This window comes from Cnephaeus nilssonii (genome assembly GCF_951640355.1).
Source record: "Cnephaeus nilssonii genome assembly, chromosome: 6".
NCBI classification, from domain to species: Eukaryota; Metazoa; Chordata; class Mammalia; order Chiroptera; family Vespertilionidae; genus Cnephaeus; species Cnephaeus nilssonii.
Window position 1 is genome coordinate 103,213,920 of NC_137077.1, and position 20,750 is coordinate 103,234,669.

General features: G+C 39.5%; 1 protein-coding gene across 2 annotated transcripts in view; it reads right to left on the reverse strand.

Moving 5' to 3' along the window:
- Positions 1 to 20,750, reverse strand: part of ZDHHC20 (zDHHC palmitoyltransferase 20) — an 86,532-nt gene that overhangs the window by 59,938 nt on the left and 5,844 nt on the right. For both annotated transcript variants that reach the window (XM_079774107.1, XM_079774106.1), the window contains exons 2-3: positions 16,644 to 16,670; positions 9,282 to 9,385 (exon numbers count right to left, since the gene is read on the reverse strand). In XM_079774107.1, the coding sequence (XP_079630233.1) occupies positions 9,282 to 9,385; positions 16,644 to 16,670 (131 nt within the window). The remainder of the gene's footprint in view (positions 1 to 9,281; positions 9,386 to 16,643; positions 16,671 to 20,750) is intronic.

Below are 20,750 nucleotides of genomic sequence, written 5' to 3' on the forward strand. Positions count from 1 at the left end.
CCAGTAATCCCACTTCTAGGAATATATCCCAAGAAAACACAAACACCAATCAGAAACGATATATGCACTCCTATGTTCATAGCAGCACAATTCACCATAGCTAAGATTTGGAAACAGCCTAAATGCCCATCTGCAGATGAGTGGATTAGAAAACTATGGTACATCTACACAATGGAATACTACGCTACTATAAAAAAGAAGCAATTCTTACCATTTGCAGCAGCATGGATGGATCTGGAGAGCATTATGTTAAGTGAAATAAGCCAGGCAGTGAAAGAAAAATACTACATGATCTCATCATTTATGGAAAATAAAGAACATTGTAACCTGATGAACAAAAACATAGATTCAGAGGCAGTAAAGCATCAAACAGACGGTCAAATTACAGCGGGAAGACTGTGGCATGTTGGGAATGGGGAGAAAGAGATCAACCAAAGGACTTATATGCATGCATATAAGCACAACCAATGGACACAAGACACTGGGGGGTCGGTGGGTGGGATGAGGACATGTGAGAGGGGGTAGGGGAGGCTGGGGGAAGGTCAATGGGGAAAAAAAAAGGAGATATATGTACTACTATATGTAATACTTTAAACAATAAAAAAATAAATTTAAAAAAATTAAATTAAATTAAAAAAAGAAAGGACCCAGAAATTCCACTTCTAGGTATTTATCCAAAAACTAAATAAAAAATACATATATAGCCCGGCCAGAGTGACTCAGTTGGTTGAGTGCTGTCCTGTGAACGGAGAGGTTGATGGTTGATTCCCAGTCAGGGCACATACCTGGGTAGTGAGTTCAATCACTGGGTGGGGTATGTGCGTAACACAACTGATAGATGTTTCTCTCACACCCCCACCCTCTTCTCTCTCTCTTTCTCCCTTCCCCTTTCTCTCTTTAAGCATGTCCTCAGGTGAGGATTAAAAAACAAGAACATATATTGTACATCCATATGTTTTGTTTTCTTTTTTTTGGGGGGGGGGGCCGGGGGGGGTGCCCCGTAGTATGTGTGTTTCAAATGAGGTGAATCTGGATGAGTCCTTTCCATGAAACGTACAAAATCAATCAATTTGGCCCTGGACCGGCGGCTCAGTTGGCTAGAGCATCGTCCCTTATGCCACTGGTTGTGGGTTCGATCTCCAATCAGGGCACATACAGGAAGCAACAGAGCCCTGGCCGATGTGGCTCAGTTGGTTGAGCGTCATCTTGTGCATTGAAAGGTTACCGATTCCTTTGCAGGTCGGGGCACATGCCCAGGTTTCGGGTTCAATCCCCAGCTGGGGTGCATATTGGAGGCAACTGATAGGTGTTTCTCTCTCTCTCTCTCTCTCTCTCTCTCTCTCTCTCTCTCTCTCTCCCTCCCTCCCTCCCTCCCTCCCTCCCTATCCATCCATATGTTCATTGCAACATTATTTACAATATCCAAGGTATGGAAGCAACCTAAGTGTCCATCAATAGATGAATGGAGCCCTGCTGGTGTGACTCAGTGGTTGAGGGTTGACCCATGAATCAAGAAGTCGTGGTTCTATTCCTGGTCAGGGCACATGATTCTATTCCTGAGTTGGGGGCTCAATCCTCAGTAGGGGGCATGTATGTTGTAACCAACTAATGATTCTCATTATTATTTCTATCTCTCCCTCTTCCTTCCTCTCTCTTAAATCAATAAAAACATAAAAAATAGATAAATGAATAAAAAGTGATGCATATATACAATGGAATATGACTCAGCCATAATAAAGAATGAAATCCAGTCATCTACAACAACATGGATGGCCCTAAAGGAAACTGTGCTGAGTGAAATAAGTCAGACAGAGAAAGACAAATGCCATGATTTCTCTTACATGTGGAATCTAAAAAACAAGTTAAATAAACAAGAAGAACAGAAACGAAGTCACACATACAGAGAATATTTTGATGGCTGCCAGTTGGGAGGAGGATTGAGGGAATTGGTAAAAAAGGTAAAGGATTAAGAAGTACAAAATGATAGTTATAGAATAGTCACAGGGATGTAAAGTACAGCATAGGGAATCCTATATAATAAAAGCCTACTATGCAAATTGTCCCCATGGGCGGGAGTTCAACCGACCGGGAGTTAGATGTGCTCTGACCACCAGGACGAGGCGCAGAACATGATGGGCATCAGCAAAGCAGCACTGGCAGCAGGTGGCAATGGAGGCGCTGCTGGCCCTGATGGGCCCTGATGAGAGCGGGACCATGGAGGGATGGTGGAGCAGGCAAGCAGGTAGCGCCAGGCCAAGGCGGTGTGAGCAGGGACCCCCGATCACCCCACCGGTCGCCCCAGACAGCGACCAGCGGTGGCGGCAGGGGGCAGGGCCGGCGAGCAGGTAGTGCCAGGCCAAGGCAGCTGCAAGCGGGGGCCCTGATTGCCCCACCAGTTGCCCCACAGATGGTGACCGGATGCAGTGGGGGGGGCGGGGCCAGTGAGTGGGCGGCACCAGGCTAAGGTGGGTGTGAGTGGGGGGCCCAATCGTCCTGCCAGTTGCCCCACAGATTGGCCCTGATCACCGGCCAGGCCTAGGGACCCTACCCATGCACGTTTTTGTGCACCAGGCCTCTAGTATAGTAAATAAAACTGTAATAACTATGTATGGTGCCAGGTGAGTAACTAGATTTATTAGGGTGACCACTTTATAAGTTATATAAATGTCTAATCACTGGGCTGTACACCTTAAACCAAGCATGTCAAACTCAAAGGCTAACACGGCCAAATAAATGAGGCATACAGGCTGCGAGAAATGCTTGCCTTAAACTAATACGCTATTGTACATCAATTATAACCTAAAAATAAAAAGCTATTTTTAAAAAACCTGTCTGGAAGTTTCTCTGGAGTTCTTGATTTCTATCTTGGGGAACCCAAAAACTCCAATGCTGGTAACATGACCTTCAATATATATCTGGATAGGAGATGTTTTAACCAAATTTTAGTTTCCTTGTGAAATCTGAACCAATTTCCCTGGGCTGTCCTATTTGTAGCCTATCGTAGTATTCCAGGCCTTAACATTATTATTTTTCCTTAAGAACTAAGGTTATAAATTATGAAAACCTAACACCAAATGAAAATCTCAAGAGATGCCCAAATTTTAGATGAGGAATTGAATAAAACAAAATTTAAAATGAATTAGTGTGTTGAAATTATTACTAGAAGTCTATTTTCCATTAAAAACTACTGAACATAATTCAAACTATGAAATATAATTTAAGGTTCAGTGTTCAGTTTTAATTTAAATATACATTAAATACCAAGAAAGAGCTTGGCACTGTCCAGTTATTAAGGGTCCAAAGTCTAAAATTACACACCTTGCCTTCAAAAGTACACTCATAAAGTCTAGTAAAAATGTTTGTTTTTTTAAAATATATTTTTATTGATTTCAGAGAGGGAGAGGGAGAGATAGAAACATCAATGATGAGAATCATTGATTGGCTGCCTCCTGCATGCCCCCTACTGGGAATCGAGCCCACAACCGGGGCATGTTCCCTTGACCAGAATCGAATCTGGGACCCTTCAGTCCACAGGCCAACACTCTATCCACTGAGCCAAACCCACTAGGGCAAGTCTAGTAGAAATGTTAGCCATGTAGCCCTAGCGGGTTTGGCTCAGTGGATAGAGCATCAGCCTGTGGATCAAAGGGTCCTGGGTTTGATTCCCGTCAAGGGCATGTACCATGGTTGCAGGCTCCTCCCCTGATCAGGGCTCCTGCAGTAGGCAACCAATTGATGTGTTTCTCTCACATCAATGTTTCTGTCTTTCCCTCTCTCTTCCATTCTCTCTAAAAAATTAATGGGAAAATATCCTTGGGTGAGGATTAACAAAAACAAACAAAAAATAAATTTAAATGATTAAATGTTAAAAAAAAAGAAAGAATGTTAGCCATGTAAACAGATAACTGCAAATTACAAATCAGCATAACAAATACATTAACTTTACAAGGTAAGCTAAAAGCTCCTTTGGGGATGGGAGCTGTCAAAGTTTCCTGGAAGAAGTGGTATCTAACCTGGTCTAACCTGGGTTTTGAAAGATTAACAGGAATCTTTCAGGAAGACAGAGAAAGAGAATCCTGGCAAAAAGAACAAGGTATAGAAGCACAAAGATGTGACAACAGTGTGTTCAGGGTAATATATTACTTGAGTACAGAGTTCCAGGAAGAAGTAATGGAGATGAAGTTGGTAAGATTTTAGTTTATGAAGCATATTGTATACCATGCAAATAAGCAGGAACTTCATTCTGTAGCTGAATGACAGACTCGGAAGTGATGCCAGAGAAGTGATGGAAAGATATTTTCTTTTTAGAATGATGACACTTAGAGATAGAAGATGCCTACCAGCTCTTTTTGTTGTTGTTAATCCTCACCTGAGGATATTTTTTCCATTGATTTTTAGAGGGAAAGGGAGGGAGGGAAGGAAGGAGGGAGGGAGAGAGAAACATCAATGTGGGAGAGACACTGATTGGTTGCTTCCCGCAAGCACTCTGACCAGGGCCAGGGATTGAACCTGCAACGCAATAAACAACAAAGATTCTTGCTTGGCTGAAGTGGCTCAGCAGTTGATCATCAACCTATGAACCAGGAGGTCATGATTGGATTCCTGGTCAGGGCACATGCCCGGGTTGCAGGCTCAATCCCCAGTGTGGGGCATGCAGGACGTAGCCGATCAATGATTCTCTCTCATCATTGATGTTTCTCTCTCTCCTTCCCTCTCCCTTCCTCTCTGAAGTCAATAAAAAATATTTTTTAAAAAACAAAGATTCTTCCTTCAAGAACCTTACACTTTAGTGAAAGAGATACTCATAAAGGTCTCTACTTAAATGGCACTTCTTCAGAAAAGACTTCTTTGACCATACTATCTAAAATAGCTTTTTTTCTAATAGCTTTTACTGTTATGCTCTACCTCATCATATTCCTTTTTAAAAATTTATCACAATTTATAATTATTTGTTCACTTATCATCTGTCATTCCCTTTAACTGTAAAGCCCCTATCTGTCTTTTTTTATTCCCATTGCCTACCAGTCTTACAAACAGTAAATACTCAGTAAGTACTTGCTGACTAAAATACCCATACTTCTAACTTAGCTTTCCTAAAAATGTATTTTTGCTTTTTTAGACCCAATCAATTTCTCTAGATTTTGATCTCCAATTGTTGCTCTAACCTCTGAGCTTAAAGAACACTTTGAACACAGTTACATTAGCCCTATCTCACAGCTTGGTAATTACTTATAAAGAGCATCTGTCAGCATACTACTCTTATTTAGAAAGAGAATCTTAAGTTCCTGTCTCTGGTTGTCAAGGCAGCTTAGCTTAGCTGGCCCTTAATGATTTAGTAATTTAATCATTCAGTAATTAATTAACACACACTATGTGGTAAAAAGTGGGGAAATGACCCCGTCCTCAAAAAGCTAAAAGTTAATATATGTGATTAATAAATGTATAGTAATATATAATTAATACTATAAAGTGCTTCAAAGAATGCTTAGGACACAATAAGTGCCATCTAAATGCCATTATCTTCTTTTCTGTTGTTTTGTTTTGTTTGTTTGTTTTTGGCACATTGCACCCATAAGGTAATACAAACAAATAAAACACGCAATTATGATACTAGGTAATAGAGTCATGACAAGGAAGGTAGGATGTGCGAAGCAGGGCCACTGGACACATAATTGGACAGGCAGCTAAACTTGTAGAAATAGAGAAGCAGTGGATATGAAAACTTAAGCCCTGGCCAGAAGGCTAAATGGGTGCCAAAAACAACCACTAGAAAAGAAGATAATGGCATTTAGATGACACTTATTGTGTCCTAGGCATTCTTGGAAGCACTTTATAGTATTAATTATATATTACTATACATTTATTAATCACATATATTACTTGATTCAACCCTTAAAGCAATCCCATAGGTATGTAGTACTGTCATCCTCATTTTACAGGGGAGAGGTCTGAGCTACAGACAGCTAAGCAAAGTCTCTGCCATCACACAACTGCTCAGTGGCAGAGATAAGAGTTGAACCTGGGCAGTCTGAGCTAGTCTGAGTTCTTAACCTCCATATATACTACTTCTTAAAAGTATTACCAATTGCATTTTCTTATTCTATTTTTTATTTCCCATAATGAGAACTAAACTCTCATGCATGCTATGTTTCAACAGCCATCACAACAAGTGATTGATTAAATAAAATCAGGTTCTTTTCAACTTAGAGATTTAGATATGGATGGCATAAATTTAAGGGTCGACTATTATCAAATGTCTGAAGAATGTACTTGAAGAAATACTGTTTTACTAATGTTTTATAATACCCCTTAAAATAAGAGCACACAATAAGAAAATGGGCAAAAAAAAAATTGGCATTATCTACTAACTAGAGGCCCGGTGCACGAAATTTGTGAAGGGGGGGCAGGAACGGGGGTGTCCCTCAGCATGGCCTGTACCCTCTCCAATCCGGTTTAAACCAGCAGTCGGACAACCCTCTCACAATCCGGGGCTGCTGGCTCCTAACCGCTCGCCTGCCTGCCTGCCTGATCGCCCCCTAACCGCTCCCCTGCTGGCCTGATCACCACCTAACCAATCCCCTACCAGCCTGATTGCCCACAACTGCCCTCCTCTGCTGGCCTGATCGCCCCCAAATGCCCTCCCCTTCCGGCCTGATGGCCCCAAATGCCCTCCCCTGCCAGCCTGATCACCCCTAACTGCTTGCTCCCCTGCTGGCCTGATCGCTCCTAACCGCCTCTGCCTCGACCCCCGCCACCGTGGCTTTGTCCAGAAGGAAGTCGGACGTCCGGAAGATATCCGTTCAACCTTGTCTAATTAGCATATACCCTTTTATTAGTATAGATTATGAAGTATATATAACTTATTGTTGGAGACCGGGTGTAAGCTGACACGGTCCTTGCACCCGAAGGGACTGGCAAGGCTCAGTCCCCTACCCACACAGTTTTCCCAGACTTGTTTGGATGGCGATTATCAGTAGAATGAGAGCAACTATTGTAGAATGAGAGCAACCTTTCATGGCTTACCAAGAAGTCTGTAACGATTTACTGAGATTTGCTGTACCGAGAATTTGCCTTTCTACTCTATCTCTCCCTTAGAGATTAACCCTTTGCACTAGCTTGCTTTTTTCTCGATTCCTTTATTCTACTCGGGATTTAATTTTTTAAATACTCCAGATTTTACAAAGCACGACAGTAGAATAAAAAACTGGAGTTTCTTTTCATACAAACTTATTTATTTGAATTTTTTTATATTTCAAATTATTGATACATTCAAAAAAAACAAATTATTGATACATTCAAAGAGTAATTTTAATCTCTATAATTTTTCATGTTGTGATATTTTTTGAAACATTCGACATACGAACTGCTACCGATGCTAACCATGTCGAGTCACACTCGACATCCGAGTGCAAAAGATTAAGAGGAACAAAGAGTACATTCCTCTTGACAGACCTCCTATTCAAGTATTTGTGTATAAAAGGCATTACGCAGTTAATAGTACAGCTGCTGCTGCAGTCCGTTGATGGCTCGCAGACCTCCCGATCCCGCTTTCCTGTCTTTCTTTTTCTCAATTCCCACCTCCGTACCTCAGCCTGGTTCAACCGTCAGGCTGGCCCTGACAACTTATGATCCAGCAATTCTACTCCTACGCATCTACCCAAAAGAACTATATATGTATGCACATATGTATGTGTGTATATATATGCATTTGTCCATGCACTAGAATGTTCACAGCAGCACTATTTGTAACAACCTTAAACTGGAAGCTACCCAAATGTCTGTGCCCATCAACAGCAGACTAAGTATATAAATTGTGTTATAGACCACAACTAAATACTGACTAATGAGAATGAATTTCCCACAATTGTACACAACAGTACAAACAAATCTCACAAATAGGATGTTAATGGAAGAATCCACACACACAAGTATATGTCCTATATGACCCCATCTATGTGAAATACTAGGCAAAACTAATCAGTGCTACTAAAGTGGCTTCCCATGAAGTGGGTCAGTGGAAGGGAGCATGAAGCTACGGGAAGCTGGTAATGTTCTGCTTCTTACCTGGGTGGTGGTCACACAAGTGTGTTCAGTTTGTGAAAATTCGTTAAGTGTGCACTTATGGTATGTATATTTTTCTGCATACTAGTGTATGTTATTTTATAAAAAGTTAAACAGAAGTTGATAATTTTAAACATCTGGTCTATAAATTTAATGAATTATGAAGAGAAATAATTCCATTATCATCATCAGCTAATATCTGAGTGCTAATCATGTGGCAGGTACTATATCAAAAGCTTTACATGAAAAAAAAAAAAGCTTTACATGAGTGAATCTCACAAAAATATCCTACAGAGACAGGCACTATTATTAACGTCATTTTCCAATGAGAAACTAAGGCTAAGATTCATTAAGTAATATATTACAGCAGAAAAACTAAACTCAGATGATCCTAACACTAGGGAATATATTATTAAACATCTAGCTATATTAAATTACAGGTAAAGGTGAATTCAGGCGATGTCAAGGCAAGAGAGACACACTGGTCTTGAAACTTACTCTATGTAAACGTTCACTCACATTATTTTCCAGGTAGGACCTTCAACTAGAAGAAACACTAGCCAAATTAAGGTGTAACAGCAATACCCTAGACCCGTGGTCGGCAAACTGTGGCTCGCGAGCCACATGCGGCTCTTTGACCTCTTGAGTGTGGCTCTTCCACAAAATACCACGGCCTGGGTGAGTCTATTTTGAAGAAGTGGCATTAGAAGAAGTTTAAGTTTAAAAAATTTGGCTCTCAAAAGAAATTTCAATCGTTGTACTGTTGATATTTGGCTCTGTTGACTAATGAGTTTGCCGACCACTGACCTAGACAATTTGTTCCCACAATCAAATCACTCTTCAGTTGTAGCATACTCATTCGGATCTGAGAAATATAAATGTTAAAATATTTCTAAAAATAAAACCTACTTTTCTAACTTCATTCTGTCCCTTAAGATTTTTTTACTCCAGTAACATAATATGTCTTTAAGAAAATATAACATGGCAGAAGAATATTAGTACAGCTAAACTTTAACACATCTTTAATCTTTAACTATGCTATGTCAGTAGAGTTGTATCTGAGAATAGGCTGATGACTCATCCACAATGCAGAATTACCAAGCAGGTTCCATGAATGGAAAAAGAACAAATGCATGATATACTAAAGCTTTAACAAAGGTAACACAAGGGAAATAATTCCATAGTTACAGCATTTGGCAATTTACCAACATTAAATTTACCTCTTTGGAGGGGGAAGCGGGAGAGGTGAAAATTGTCATCCAATAGGACCATACAAACATAACAAAGAACAGATGAAAAGCCACAAGGTAAACAACGGCCTTTCCTGGTAAATAAAAACAAATAATATTTCATTGAATCCTGGTGAAAACAGGAAAAAACATTACATTAAAACACAATATTTAGGGTCAGGAGGTTTAACCTAATAAAAAATAATAAAAACACACTAAAGATATAAAATATACAAAGTCCTTTATCTGCATGATGTAATATTACAGATATGAAGGAGCATTCTGTATTTAAGGGTTAACAGCATGGTTTATAGTTTCTGTAATATTAGTCTGAGATTACATTTGATTTTATTGAATTGCTGAAGATATAAGTTGAAACACCTCTTTTCACTGGTTGCATTTCAACAAGCTCTTCCTAAAAGTTAGATTTTCAATGACTTAAACCAGATTCCATTACTATGAACATTAAATCCATTACTATGAATATTAAATAAATGTTCCATTACTATGAACATTAAATTTGAACTGAAAATAAAGGACGTTCATATCACAGCAAATAATCAGTACATTAGAAAAATTCAATTCTTGGATTGTTCAGAAAGATATCCTAAATTTCACTCTCCTTTCAATGCAGGGTAACCAAAAATTTCAGCCACTTTGGATTTCTGTCATAACTCTTTCCCAAGTAAATTAGTGTCAGACTACAACATCTTTATCTCCAAATATTAACTCACTGATATAACTTAAAGCTTTTTATTGGGTTCTGTAGTTTTTCTATTTGGAAGAAGTGAGAATGATTTCCACAAGAAGCAAGAACTATCTACCAGGTACTTAAATTCTAAGTTTAGAATTCAACATCACAAACCCACTAAAAAACATAAGCATGCCCAACCTGTGTGACTCACTGGTGGAACGTGGACCCATGAACCAAGTGGTCACTGGTTCGATTCCTGGTCAGGGCACATGCCTGGGTTTTGGGTTCAATCCCCAGTAGAGGATGTGCAGGAGGCAGCCAATCAGTGTTTCTCTCTCATGGATGTTTTTATCTCTCTGTCCCTCTCCCTTCCTCTCTCTCTAAAATCAATAGAAATATGTTTTTTAAAGTTTGAAGTTCTACTCATTTTAAATTTTAGATCAAATATTACTTCTTCCACAAAAACCTTCTCTATTACCTTACGAATTCATTACCCCCTCATACTCTACCCCCAAATAATTTGCTCAGACTGCAATAAACCACTTGATTCATTAAAGTTAGTTGCTTAATATTGATGAGCTAATATAATAAATGCAAAACATGACAATGCCTGGCACATAATAAATCCTGTTCTTCCTTTGGTCTGAGGTTATTTTTCCTTATGTTTTTGGTTTTAACAAAGTTTCTTTTAAAATAAAATAACAATAAAAAATTGCATTTTCTTTTGCAATTATCCTGGTCCATGCCTGGTCCAAGGGAAAGGAAGGAAGTACACATGAAGCCAGGGCTTAATGACTACTCAATCATACAGCTAATCAGTAAGAGTACTTCAAGTTCCAGCTCCTAAAATCTCTTTCAAAGTAAATTTCTCATTATTTTCACTTCGTGCTACAGTTCATAAATTGTTGCTTATTTCACTTGGATTAATGCAAATGCCAATTGGTCTAACTATTCCAGTTTCTCTTGCTTCCAACCCATCTCAGTGGGCAATGTAATATGTTGCTCAGTCTCCCACCACCATTCCTTGGTAGTGAAATTCCTGGGAAGTAACTCCATCTACATGACTAATAAATGCATTCTAACACTCGGATTTCCTAGTATGGAACTGTGGACGAAAAGGGGCCACATGCTAACCTAACTCAGGGAAGGCCTACATGGCAGCCTTGCAAACTCAGACCCTAAAGTAACCACAAAAGGGTGGTATGAAATTAAAACTTTTAAAATTAAAAAGCAGTTTAGCCCAACCGGCGTGGCTCAGTGGTTGATTCCCAGTCAAGGCACATGCCCAGGTTGCAGGCTCGATCCCCTGTGTGGGGCGTGCAGGAGGCAGCCAATCAATGATTCTCTCTTATCATTGATGTTTCTATCTCTCTCTTCCTCTCCCATTCCTCTCTGAAATCAATTTTTTTTTAAAAAAAAAAAAGCAGTTTATAGTGGGGTGGTCTTGCCCTAAGTCAGTATCTTCCCTGATAAAGATCAACTTTGATCTTAACTGAGCCTATTGTCTTTTTGCATCTATGATAACATACCCTTGGAATTTCAGGGTAATTTTTAACTTCCCTTTTTCCAAACCCTTCACAAAGACCACAAATTCCGTCATTGTTATTGTGTTAATTGTTGACTGTTAACTATCCTGTACTCACCTATGTAAAAGAAGCACGGGTCTATCATTTTACTTTTTACCCAATCCCAGAGCTTCTCCCCTCCCCTTGCTTTCTCCCACCTCCCTAATCTATCACCAATGGATTTCATGTAACCCACTTATGTCTCCTCCTTTGATTGTAATGTATAAAACAAGGTGTAAAACTGCCATTCTCCCAAGCATTAGCTCAATCTGTTGAGATTCTGATTCCTAGAAATTGTCCACAGTTTGTAGGACTCAAAAGTTCTTTACAGATTTGACTGTTCCTTACATTAACAGAACCATATCTGACTATAGTTATTCAAATCACCACTTCTGTCCACTGAAAGATTAAGATAAGGTATCTATTATTTCTAATCCTCACAACAGTCTGGTAAGGTATTCTTTCAGTTTACAAATGTAAAAATTGAGGCTCAGGGAATTTAATATCATGCCCAATTTCACTTAACTACTAAATGAGAAACCCAGAATTCACACCCATATCTTCTTGATAAAAATCCAAGGTTCTTTTCACTACGTCATACCTAAAGTTATACTTTCTTCCACTTCTTGAACCATTATCTAAGTGTTAGGGTAGGTAGCTAGTTAGGGTATTAACAAAAAAAGGAAGGGAGCAAAACTGGCTAAACCTGATTAAGTCAGGAAGCTACAGCTTCACAGAAACTCCAGGGGACAGCCACATCCTCTTCCAAAGGAATGTTACTACTAATTCTGGAGCAGGCGGGAAAGACCAGTTTTCCAGTCTCCTGGGGTCCCCTGTCAGTTTTTTGCATGGATTGGGCTGCGGGGAGGGGGTGTTAAACAGTAAGGGGGAAATCCTCTGTTGAGACCCAAGCAGTGAAAGCCACGATGGTGCAGGGGGAGGTCCTTTTACTATGAGTGCCTGTGCAGTAGGAGCAAAACTGGCAACCATAAAGGGGAGGGAAAAAACCTACAAAAGGGGAGGGGCACTAGCATAGAGCCAGGAAGACCTAGGAAAGAGATTAGGTAACTTGGAAGAAAGCTTACTCCTTCCCAAACCCAAGGAAATGTATCAAAGATTAACAAAGGTCCAAATCTGCCTCATGCTCTCTCTCTTCAGCAGCCAGGTGGTCCAAAACGCAACTGCAGGCCTGAGGGGAACAGAGACGGTACTGGAGTCTGGATGCTGGGCTAATGGCAGGGCAGCTCTGGGTCCTGGCCCTCCTCCTCGGCTTGGTGGGAACAAGCAGCCTCAAAGGCTGGATTCTTCCACAGCAAGACGGGGCTGAGCCATCTGGCGGAGGATGAAGTAGTGCTGCAGCCCTTCGGGAGCATCTATGCCCAGCCCACCCTTCACTAAATCTTGTCATTATTGCTCAAATATCCTACACACGAGGCACCGAAACTCATTTCCTGCAACTTAGCAAGAATCTATTCCTAGACCAGTCTACCTCTAGCAACATACGGTGGTCACAGCCTGCTTCAAGCCAATATTTGATGCCAAGATAAAATCCTAACTACAACCTCCTTCTATGTTCAAATTTGCCTTATTTTCACTTCCATTAAAACTGATTGTCATCCTTATTGAAAATCCTGTATTCTCAAAATCGGTACTTTGTATCATCTCTGTTCCCACTAGGTTGAACCCCATGTTCTACCCAGTGGAGTCAATATAATTCCTTTACTTGTTTTTTTTTTCTTTGGAAAAGCATGCTGGAGCTCAGTCTCCTACTGTTATACCAACTGTCAACTTCTTAGCTCACTTCACTTACTTTTGCCTGGCCTGATATTCAATCAAGTCTGTTAATCCTCATCTACATAATATCATATAGCTTTGAAATAAATGGTAACCTAGAATTACTTTAAACTTGGTCATTTAGTTATTTACACTAAGGCCAGAATATAAAACAATATACTCCAGAAATATGTTAAAAAACATTTAACACATTTTAGAATATTTCAGCTCTCCATAAGAAAATGAAAATGGCTTTTGCTTTTAAAAATTGTAACCCTCAGTTACAAAACAGGTAAAATAAATCTCTCAACATGATGCCCGGAATATAGTAAGTACTTAACAGATTATTACTATCAAGTTGATATAGGAAAGGGGTATGAGAGCTATATAAATTAACTAAAGTCAAACAAAGTTAAGTCAGGGGCCTGCTACATGCTGTCTGACATGAAACAGCTGACTGGAGATGCAAGCAGATCATGAAGAGCCTCTGGACAAAGAAAATTCCTGCGAAGATTGATTAACAGCTACTCACCCATACCTTATCATTTACTCATACCATAAAGGGAAAACACAATGCCACAAAAATATACCTTGTAAAGGTTAGAGTTAATCTCAACCTTTTCCCACTCTCTATTTCCCCATACCAGCAATTTTCCATAGAAACTACAAAGAGATATAAGTCAACCTCTAAAGATGGTTGGAGGTCTATCTTCCTTTTTGGTGAGGAGAGTCCAGTGGAGTGGCTTTTCTTACTTGTCCCCTCTGCTCAATAAAACATGCTTTTCCACTTTAACCTCTTCTCTGGCTCTAATCTTGAATTCTTTTTCTTTATTCTTTTCTTTTTTTTTATAATATATTTATTGATTTCAGAGAGGAAGTGAGGAGAGAGAGATAGAAACATCAATGATGAGAGAGAATCATTGATAGGCTGCCTCCTGCACGGCCCCCACTGGGGATCAAGCCCACAACCCAGGCATGTACCCTTGGCCAGAATCAAACCTGGGACCCTTCAGTCAATAGGCTGACACTCGCCGAAACCGGTTTGGCTCAGTGGATAGAGCATCGGCCTGAGGACTGAAGGGTCCCAGGTTCGATTCCGGTCAAGGGCATGTACCTTGGTTGCGGGCACATCCCCAGTAGGGGGTGTGCAGGAGGCGGCTGATCGATGTTTCTCTCTCATCGATGTTTCTAACTCTCTATCCCTCTCCCTTCCTCTCTTTAAAAAAAAATCAATAAAAAAAAAAAAATAGGCTGACACTCTATCCACTGAGCCAAGCTGGCTAGGGCTAATCTTGAATTCTTTTCTGCTCCAAGCCCAAATCCCTCTTGGCTCAGGGTTTGAGTTGCCACTAGGGACTTGCCCCTCCAGCATCAAAATTATGATGTAGCCTGGCTAGTGTAGCTCAGTGGTTGAGCATTAACCTATGATCCAGGAGGTCATTATTCGATTCCCAGTCAGGGCACATAACTGGGTGTGGGCTCGATCCCCAGTAGGGGGAGTTTAGGAGGCAGCCGATAGATGATTCTCTCTCATCACTGATGTTTCTCTCTCTCCCTCTCCCTTCCTCTCTGAAATCAATAAAAATATATTTTTAAAAATATGATGTAAAGAATAGAAAATATTGCTTTTAAATAAGTTTGAATCAATTTGATTGCTAATAACAAACTTCTGGTCATATATATGCTGGAAGAAATATATACAGTAAAAGTTAACTAAGCAAATTAAATCAAAGCTGAAAGAAAAACTGAACCTATAAATCAAAATATCTGATTCAAATATCACCTATAACTGAATTAAAGACCAATAAGCAAACAAAAAAAAAAAACAACTTCATCAAAACACTCTTTGGAAGACATGGGGAAAATAGCCCCGAGAAATAATGAGAAATAATGATACAAGTTAAAAATTCTGTTGTAAGAATCTCAGAAATTCTCTGCTTTCTGTATGTGCATATTCAACATATGGAAAGCAGTACTGATTTAAAGGAAGAAAAGCATGCCTACTAAAATTGAGTTTGTTCTGTTACTGAGAAACCAGATGCAAAGGCAACTTGAGATTTACATAACGAATGCCTAATTATTTCTAGTAATAAGGATAAATATTAATTTCTAGCTATGCAACTGTTCTAGATATCCTCTGGATTTCCATATCTCAAATCAAATTTTATTTTTGAAATTTGATCTCATTAGGTAGAAAATTTTATTTTATCTCGTTAATTTTGAGCAAATATTTTTCTCAAAATATTGTCATTGACTCGTCATTATAAAAACTTTAACTCCCTTTCAAAATGAACTAGCAATCTTCATTTTTACAGTCTGCCTATTTAACTAATTGTCAGTGCTATTTTTAACAAATGCATAAACAAAAGAAAATAAAATCCCTTCCTCCACCCTAGCTAAAATTGATATTAAATATCTAAACTATTACTACAGAATTCTGAAGACTATACAAGGCAGAAATATATATATATATGTGTGTGTGTATATATATATATACTAGAGGCCCAGTGCATGATTTAATCATGCACCTGGTGCACCAGCTGGCTGTCTGTCCGCTGGTGCCCCAGGCCTTCCGAAAGCCTCCGGCGCAGCCATGACACAGACGCTGAGCTCGCGGCGCCAGTGGCGCCGCGAGCTCAGCGTCCTGCTGGCCCAATCAGCTACCCCGGCCACCCTGAGTCCCGTCCCCTGCGCCTCCTGCTGGCCCAATCGTGGGCGTAGCGGAGTGATGGTAATTTACATATTACCATTTTATTATGTAGGATGTGTGTGTGTGTATATATATATATATATATATATATATATACACACACACACATATATATATATATATATATATATACACACACATATATATATATATATATGTATATGTATATCAAAGAAGTTTGGGTACTAGGTGCCTTACAAAATAACAACTTACAAATAGTGCAAAGAAGAATATATTAAATATATAGAAATAAACCCAGTATTACATCTCATTTTAGTTACTTTGTATCATTTCTGTTCCCTCTAGGTTGAACCCCATGTTCTACCCAGTGGAGTCAATATAATTCCTTTACTTGTTTTTTTTTCTTTGGAAAAGCATGCTGGAGCTCAGTAGGGGTGCTGTCTACGTGCTGTCAGGCCCCTGACTTAACTTTGTTTGACTTTAGTTAATTTATATAGCTCTCATACCCCTTTTATTTTCAGAAAGACAAAATATATATATTGTATTTCTGAAAATAAAAGCACAAATAGTCATCACTAAATAAAAAGTAGGTAGGTTGCAATTATGATACCATAAGTAGTCTACTTAAACTGAGACTAAAAGTGTCTTACCATTTTCTCCATTTCCAGAAAGAGTAACTAGAATAAAAGAAAAAACAGTGAATAAATATACTTTACAACATTTTGTACATAAATTTTATCACCAGTTGACTATTCATCTTAATATCATTTTCATAAAAATAAAGTTTAGTTATAAACTAATGCAACTTTAGAACTGAACACTCAAAAAGTCCTAAAAACACTAACATGGTAAAATTCAAATTATTGCCGAAACCGGTTTGGCTCAGTGGATAGAGCGTTGGCCTGCAGACTCAAGGGTCCCAGGTTCGATTCCGGTCAAGGGCATGTACCTTGGTTGCGGACACATCCCCAGTAGGGGGTGCGCAAGAGGCAGCTGATCGATGTTTCTCTCTCATCGATGTTTCTAACTCTCTATCCCTCTCTCTTCCTCTCTGTAAAAAATCAATAAAATATATTAAAAAAATAAAATAAAATTCAAATTATTTATCATTAACACTGAAATCACATTACACATTTTTTCCAGACCTTTGTTCATTTTAAGTGTATCCATGTTTATAGTTGTGAAGTATCTTTAGCTCTTTCCTTAATGCTACCTATAGAATGAATAGGACTCTCTTCTATGGCACTCAGAGTTATTTAGTCTGTGATGTATCTCTATAGAGTTTTAAAAATAATTTATTTGGTATCATATTTATAGCTCTTTGCTTTTACAATGAAAATCTTAGTTCCTAATTAATTTACTTGTTTTTTCCTAAAATATACATAAAATAGTTTAAAAACTGCATACTAGTTTAAGATTTCTTTACAACTTTTAAATTTATTTGGGTTGGCTTTAAACTATATCCCACTAAAGAGTACTATGCTCAAAAGTTATTTGAAAATAATTATTTTCTGTGGGTAGTTATAGTATCAACTTTACATAAAATTAAGTTCATTTAAAAAAAGAAAAAACAAAAGAAAAATAATTTAAAAATTAAGTTGATTTATTTCATGATTTCAAATTAACTGTTTGCTTTTATTCCCCTCTTTAATTTTATTTTTTTCAATTTGAATAAAGTATCAATGGTTTAAAAGTCAAAACTCTATAAAGAGGTACTCAGAAAGGCCTGTTTTTTATTCCTCATCCCAAGTAATCATTTTTATTAATGTCTGTTTTATCCTTCTAATATTTCTTTTAGCAAAATAAGCAAGTAAGTACATACAGGGTGGAGTAAAAAGAAGTTTATACAGTTGTTTATATGGAAAATAATACATTAATAAATAATAATACAAGTATAAGCTCTTTGTTTCCTATACTCACAACTGTAAACCTACTTTTATCCACCCTATATTTCCAATTTCTCCACTTATAAACCTTTCCACACTTTTTTTTTTCATCACTATACATGAGTACATGGACACAATCATGGCTTGTTTGTAAAGCACTGCATAGTACTCCATTGTATGGGAGTTCCAGTAATATGATCAGACCTCTATTGATAGACATGTGGGTTGTCTCCAATCTTCTGCTGCTACAAATGATGTGGCAATAAATAATTTTATGCATGTGTCATTTATGGAAGTTTATTTTCAGTGTAGATTCCTAATAGTGGGATTACTGGACCAAAAGTAAATCTGTTCCCTTATCCCCAAAATCCCTGTTTTAGGGGTTTACCATTTTTATACTGCTACCAGTGCTTTAGCAATGTCACCATCAGAAAGGTCCTAGGCTGGCCCTGGCTGGTGTGTACAACTGGCCTGCCCACTGAAGGGTCTTGGGTTTGAATCCCAGTCAAGGGCACGTACTTAGGTTGCGGGTTCAAGCCCTGCCCTGGTTGGGGCAAGTGTAGGAGGCAATCTATCGATGTGTTTCTCTCACATTAATGTTTCTCTCTCCCTTTCCTCCTCCCTCCCTCCCTTCTTCTCTCTCTAAAACCCAATGGGGAAAAATATCCTCAGGTGAGGATTTTAAAAAGAGAGAGAGAGAGGCAGACAGAGACAGAGAGACAGAGAAAATGAGAAAGAAAGAAGAGCCCTGGCTGGGTAGCTTAGTTTGTTAGAGTGTCGTTCCAATATGCCAAGGCTGCGGGTTCAATTTCCAGTCAGGGCACATACAAGAATCAACCAATGAATACATAAATAACTGGAATAACAAACTGATGTTTCTTCTCTCTCTAATTTATACTAAATAAATAAATAAATAAATAAATAAGGAAGAGCACTAAAAATGGTAACTACATGGGTAAATATATAACATTTGTTTTCTTCTTATTTAAATCTTTAAAAAAATAACTAGAGGCCCTGTGCACGAAATTCATGCACGGGGGCGGGGGGGGGGGTGTCCCTCAGCCCAGCCTGCACCCTCTCCAATCTGGGACCCCTCGAGGGATGTCCGACTGCCCGTTTAGACCCGATCCCGGTGGGTCTAAACGGGCAGTTGGACATCTCTCACAATCCAGGACTGCTGGCTCCCAACAGCTCACCTGCCTGCCTTTGCTTCTGCCTGCCAGCCTGATTGATGTCTAACTGCTCCCCTGCCAGCCTGTTTGCCCCAACTTCCCTCCTCTGCCAGCCTGGTCAACCCTAACTGCCCTCCCCTGAAGGGTTGATCGCCCCCAACTGCCCTCCCTTGCAGGCCTGGTCCCTCTCAACTGCTGGCCATCTTGTGGTGGCCATCTGTGTCCACCTGGGGGCAGGATCTTTGACCACATGGGGGCAGCCATCTTGTGTGTTGGAATGGTGGTCAATCTGCATATTACTCTTTTATTAGATAGGATAGAGGCCTGGTGCATGGGTGGGGGCCAGCTGGTTTGCCCTGAAGGGTGTCCCGGATCAGGCTGGGGGTTCCCTTGGGGCGTGGGGTGGCCTGAGCTAGGGGCCTGTGGTGGTTTGCAGGCCAGCCACGCCCCCCAGCGACCCAAGCGGAGGCCCTGGTATCTGGAATTTATTTATCTTCTACAATCGAAACTTTGTAGTCTGGAGCAGAGCCATGCATCTTGCTCACTCCGTGGCGGCAGCCATTTCTGTCAGAATTTATGTATCTTCTATAATTGAAACTTTGTAGCCTTAAGCGGAGGTCTGGGCTGGCCAGGGCTGCAGAAGCTTGGCTTCCTCCATCGCCCGAGGCAACCCTAGCCTCCTGCTCTTCCAGCTCAGTGGCTGCCGCCATTTCTGTTGGAATTTATTTACCTTCTATAATTGAAACTTTGTACCCTTGAATGGAGGCCTGGGCCCGCCAGGCTGTGTGGAAAGCTTGGCTTCCTCCATTGCCAGGGAAACCCAAGCCTCCCTCTTGCTCTCTGTAGCCGCAGCCACCTTGGTTGGGGTTAATTTGCATACTCGCTCTGATTGGCTGGTGGGCGTGACTGGTGGGTGTGGCCTGTAGTGTAGTGGAGTGATGGTTAATTTGCATATTACTCTTTTATTACATAGGATAAGCTGTTTAAACAAAATAATAGCAATATAGTGTGAGTTTGTTTTTCTTTTTAAATATATTTTTATTGATTTCAGAGAGGAAGGGAGAGGGGGAGAGAGATATAGAAACATCAATGATGAGAGAAAATCATTGATTGACTACCTCCCACACGACCCCCACTGGGGATGGAGCCCGCAACCTGGGCATGTGCCCTTGACTGGAATCGAACCTGGGACCTTTCAGTCTGCAGGCTGACACTCTATCCACTGAGCCAAACCGGCTAGGGCTATAGTGTGAGTTTTGCAACATAAAATGTCCGACAACAATAGCATAAAGGTTTGGAGGGAAGAAATGAAGGAATGCTTTTATAAGGTAAAAGTATGTGAAGTTGTATATCACTTGAAGATATGCTAAGTTAAAAGATGTAAGCTATAAATCTTAATTTAAAGCAATCACTAAAATAACAGAGTTACAGCTAATAAGCCAACAAAGAAGAGAAAATCATAAGAATAATTCAGAAATTTTAAATCATTTAAAAGTTGATTAATTAATTCAAAACAAGGCAGAAGGAAGAACAGATAGGACCGATTAAAAAATAACAAATGAGAAGACTTAAACTTAACCATATCAATAATCACATTAAATGTAAATAGTCAAAACACCTCAGTTAAAAAAGCAGAGATTGTACAGCATGGTGACTAGCCTATCTAATAAACGGGTAATATGCAAATTGACTGTCACTC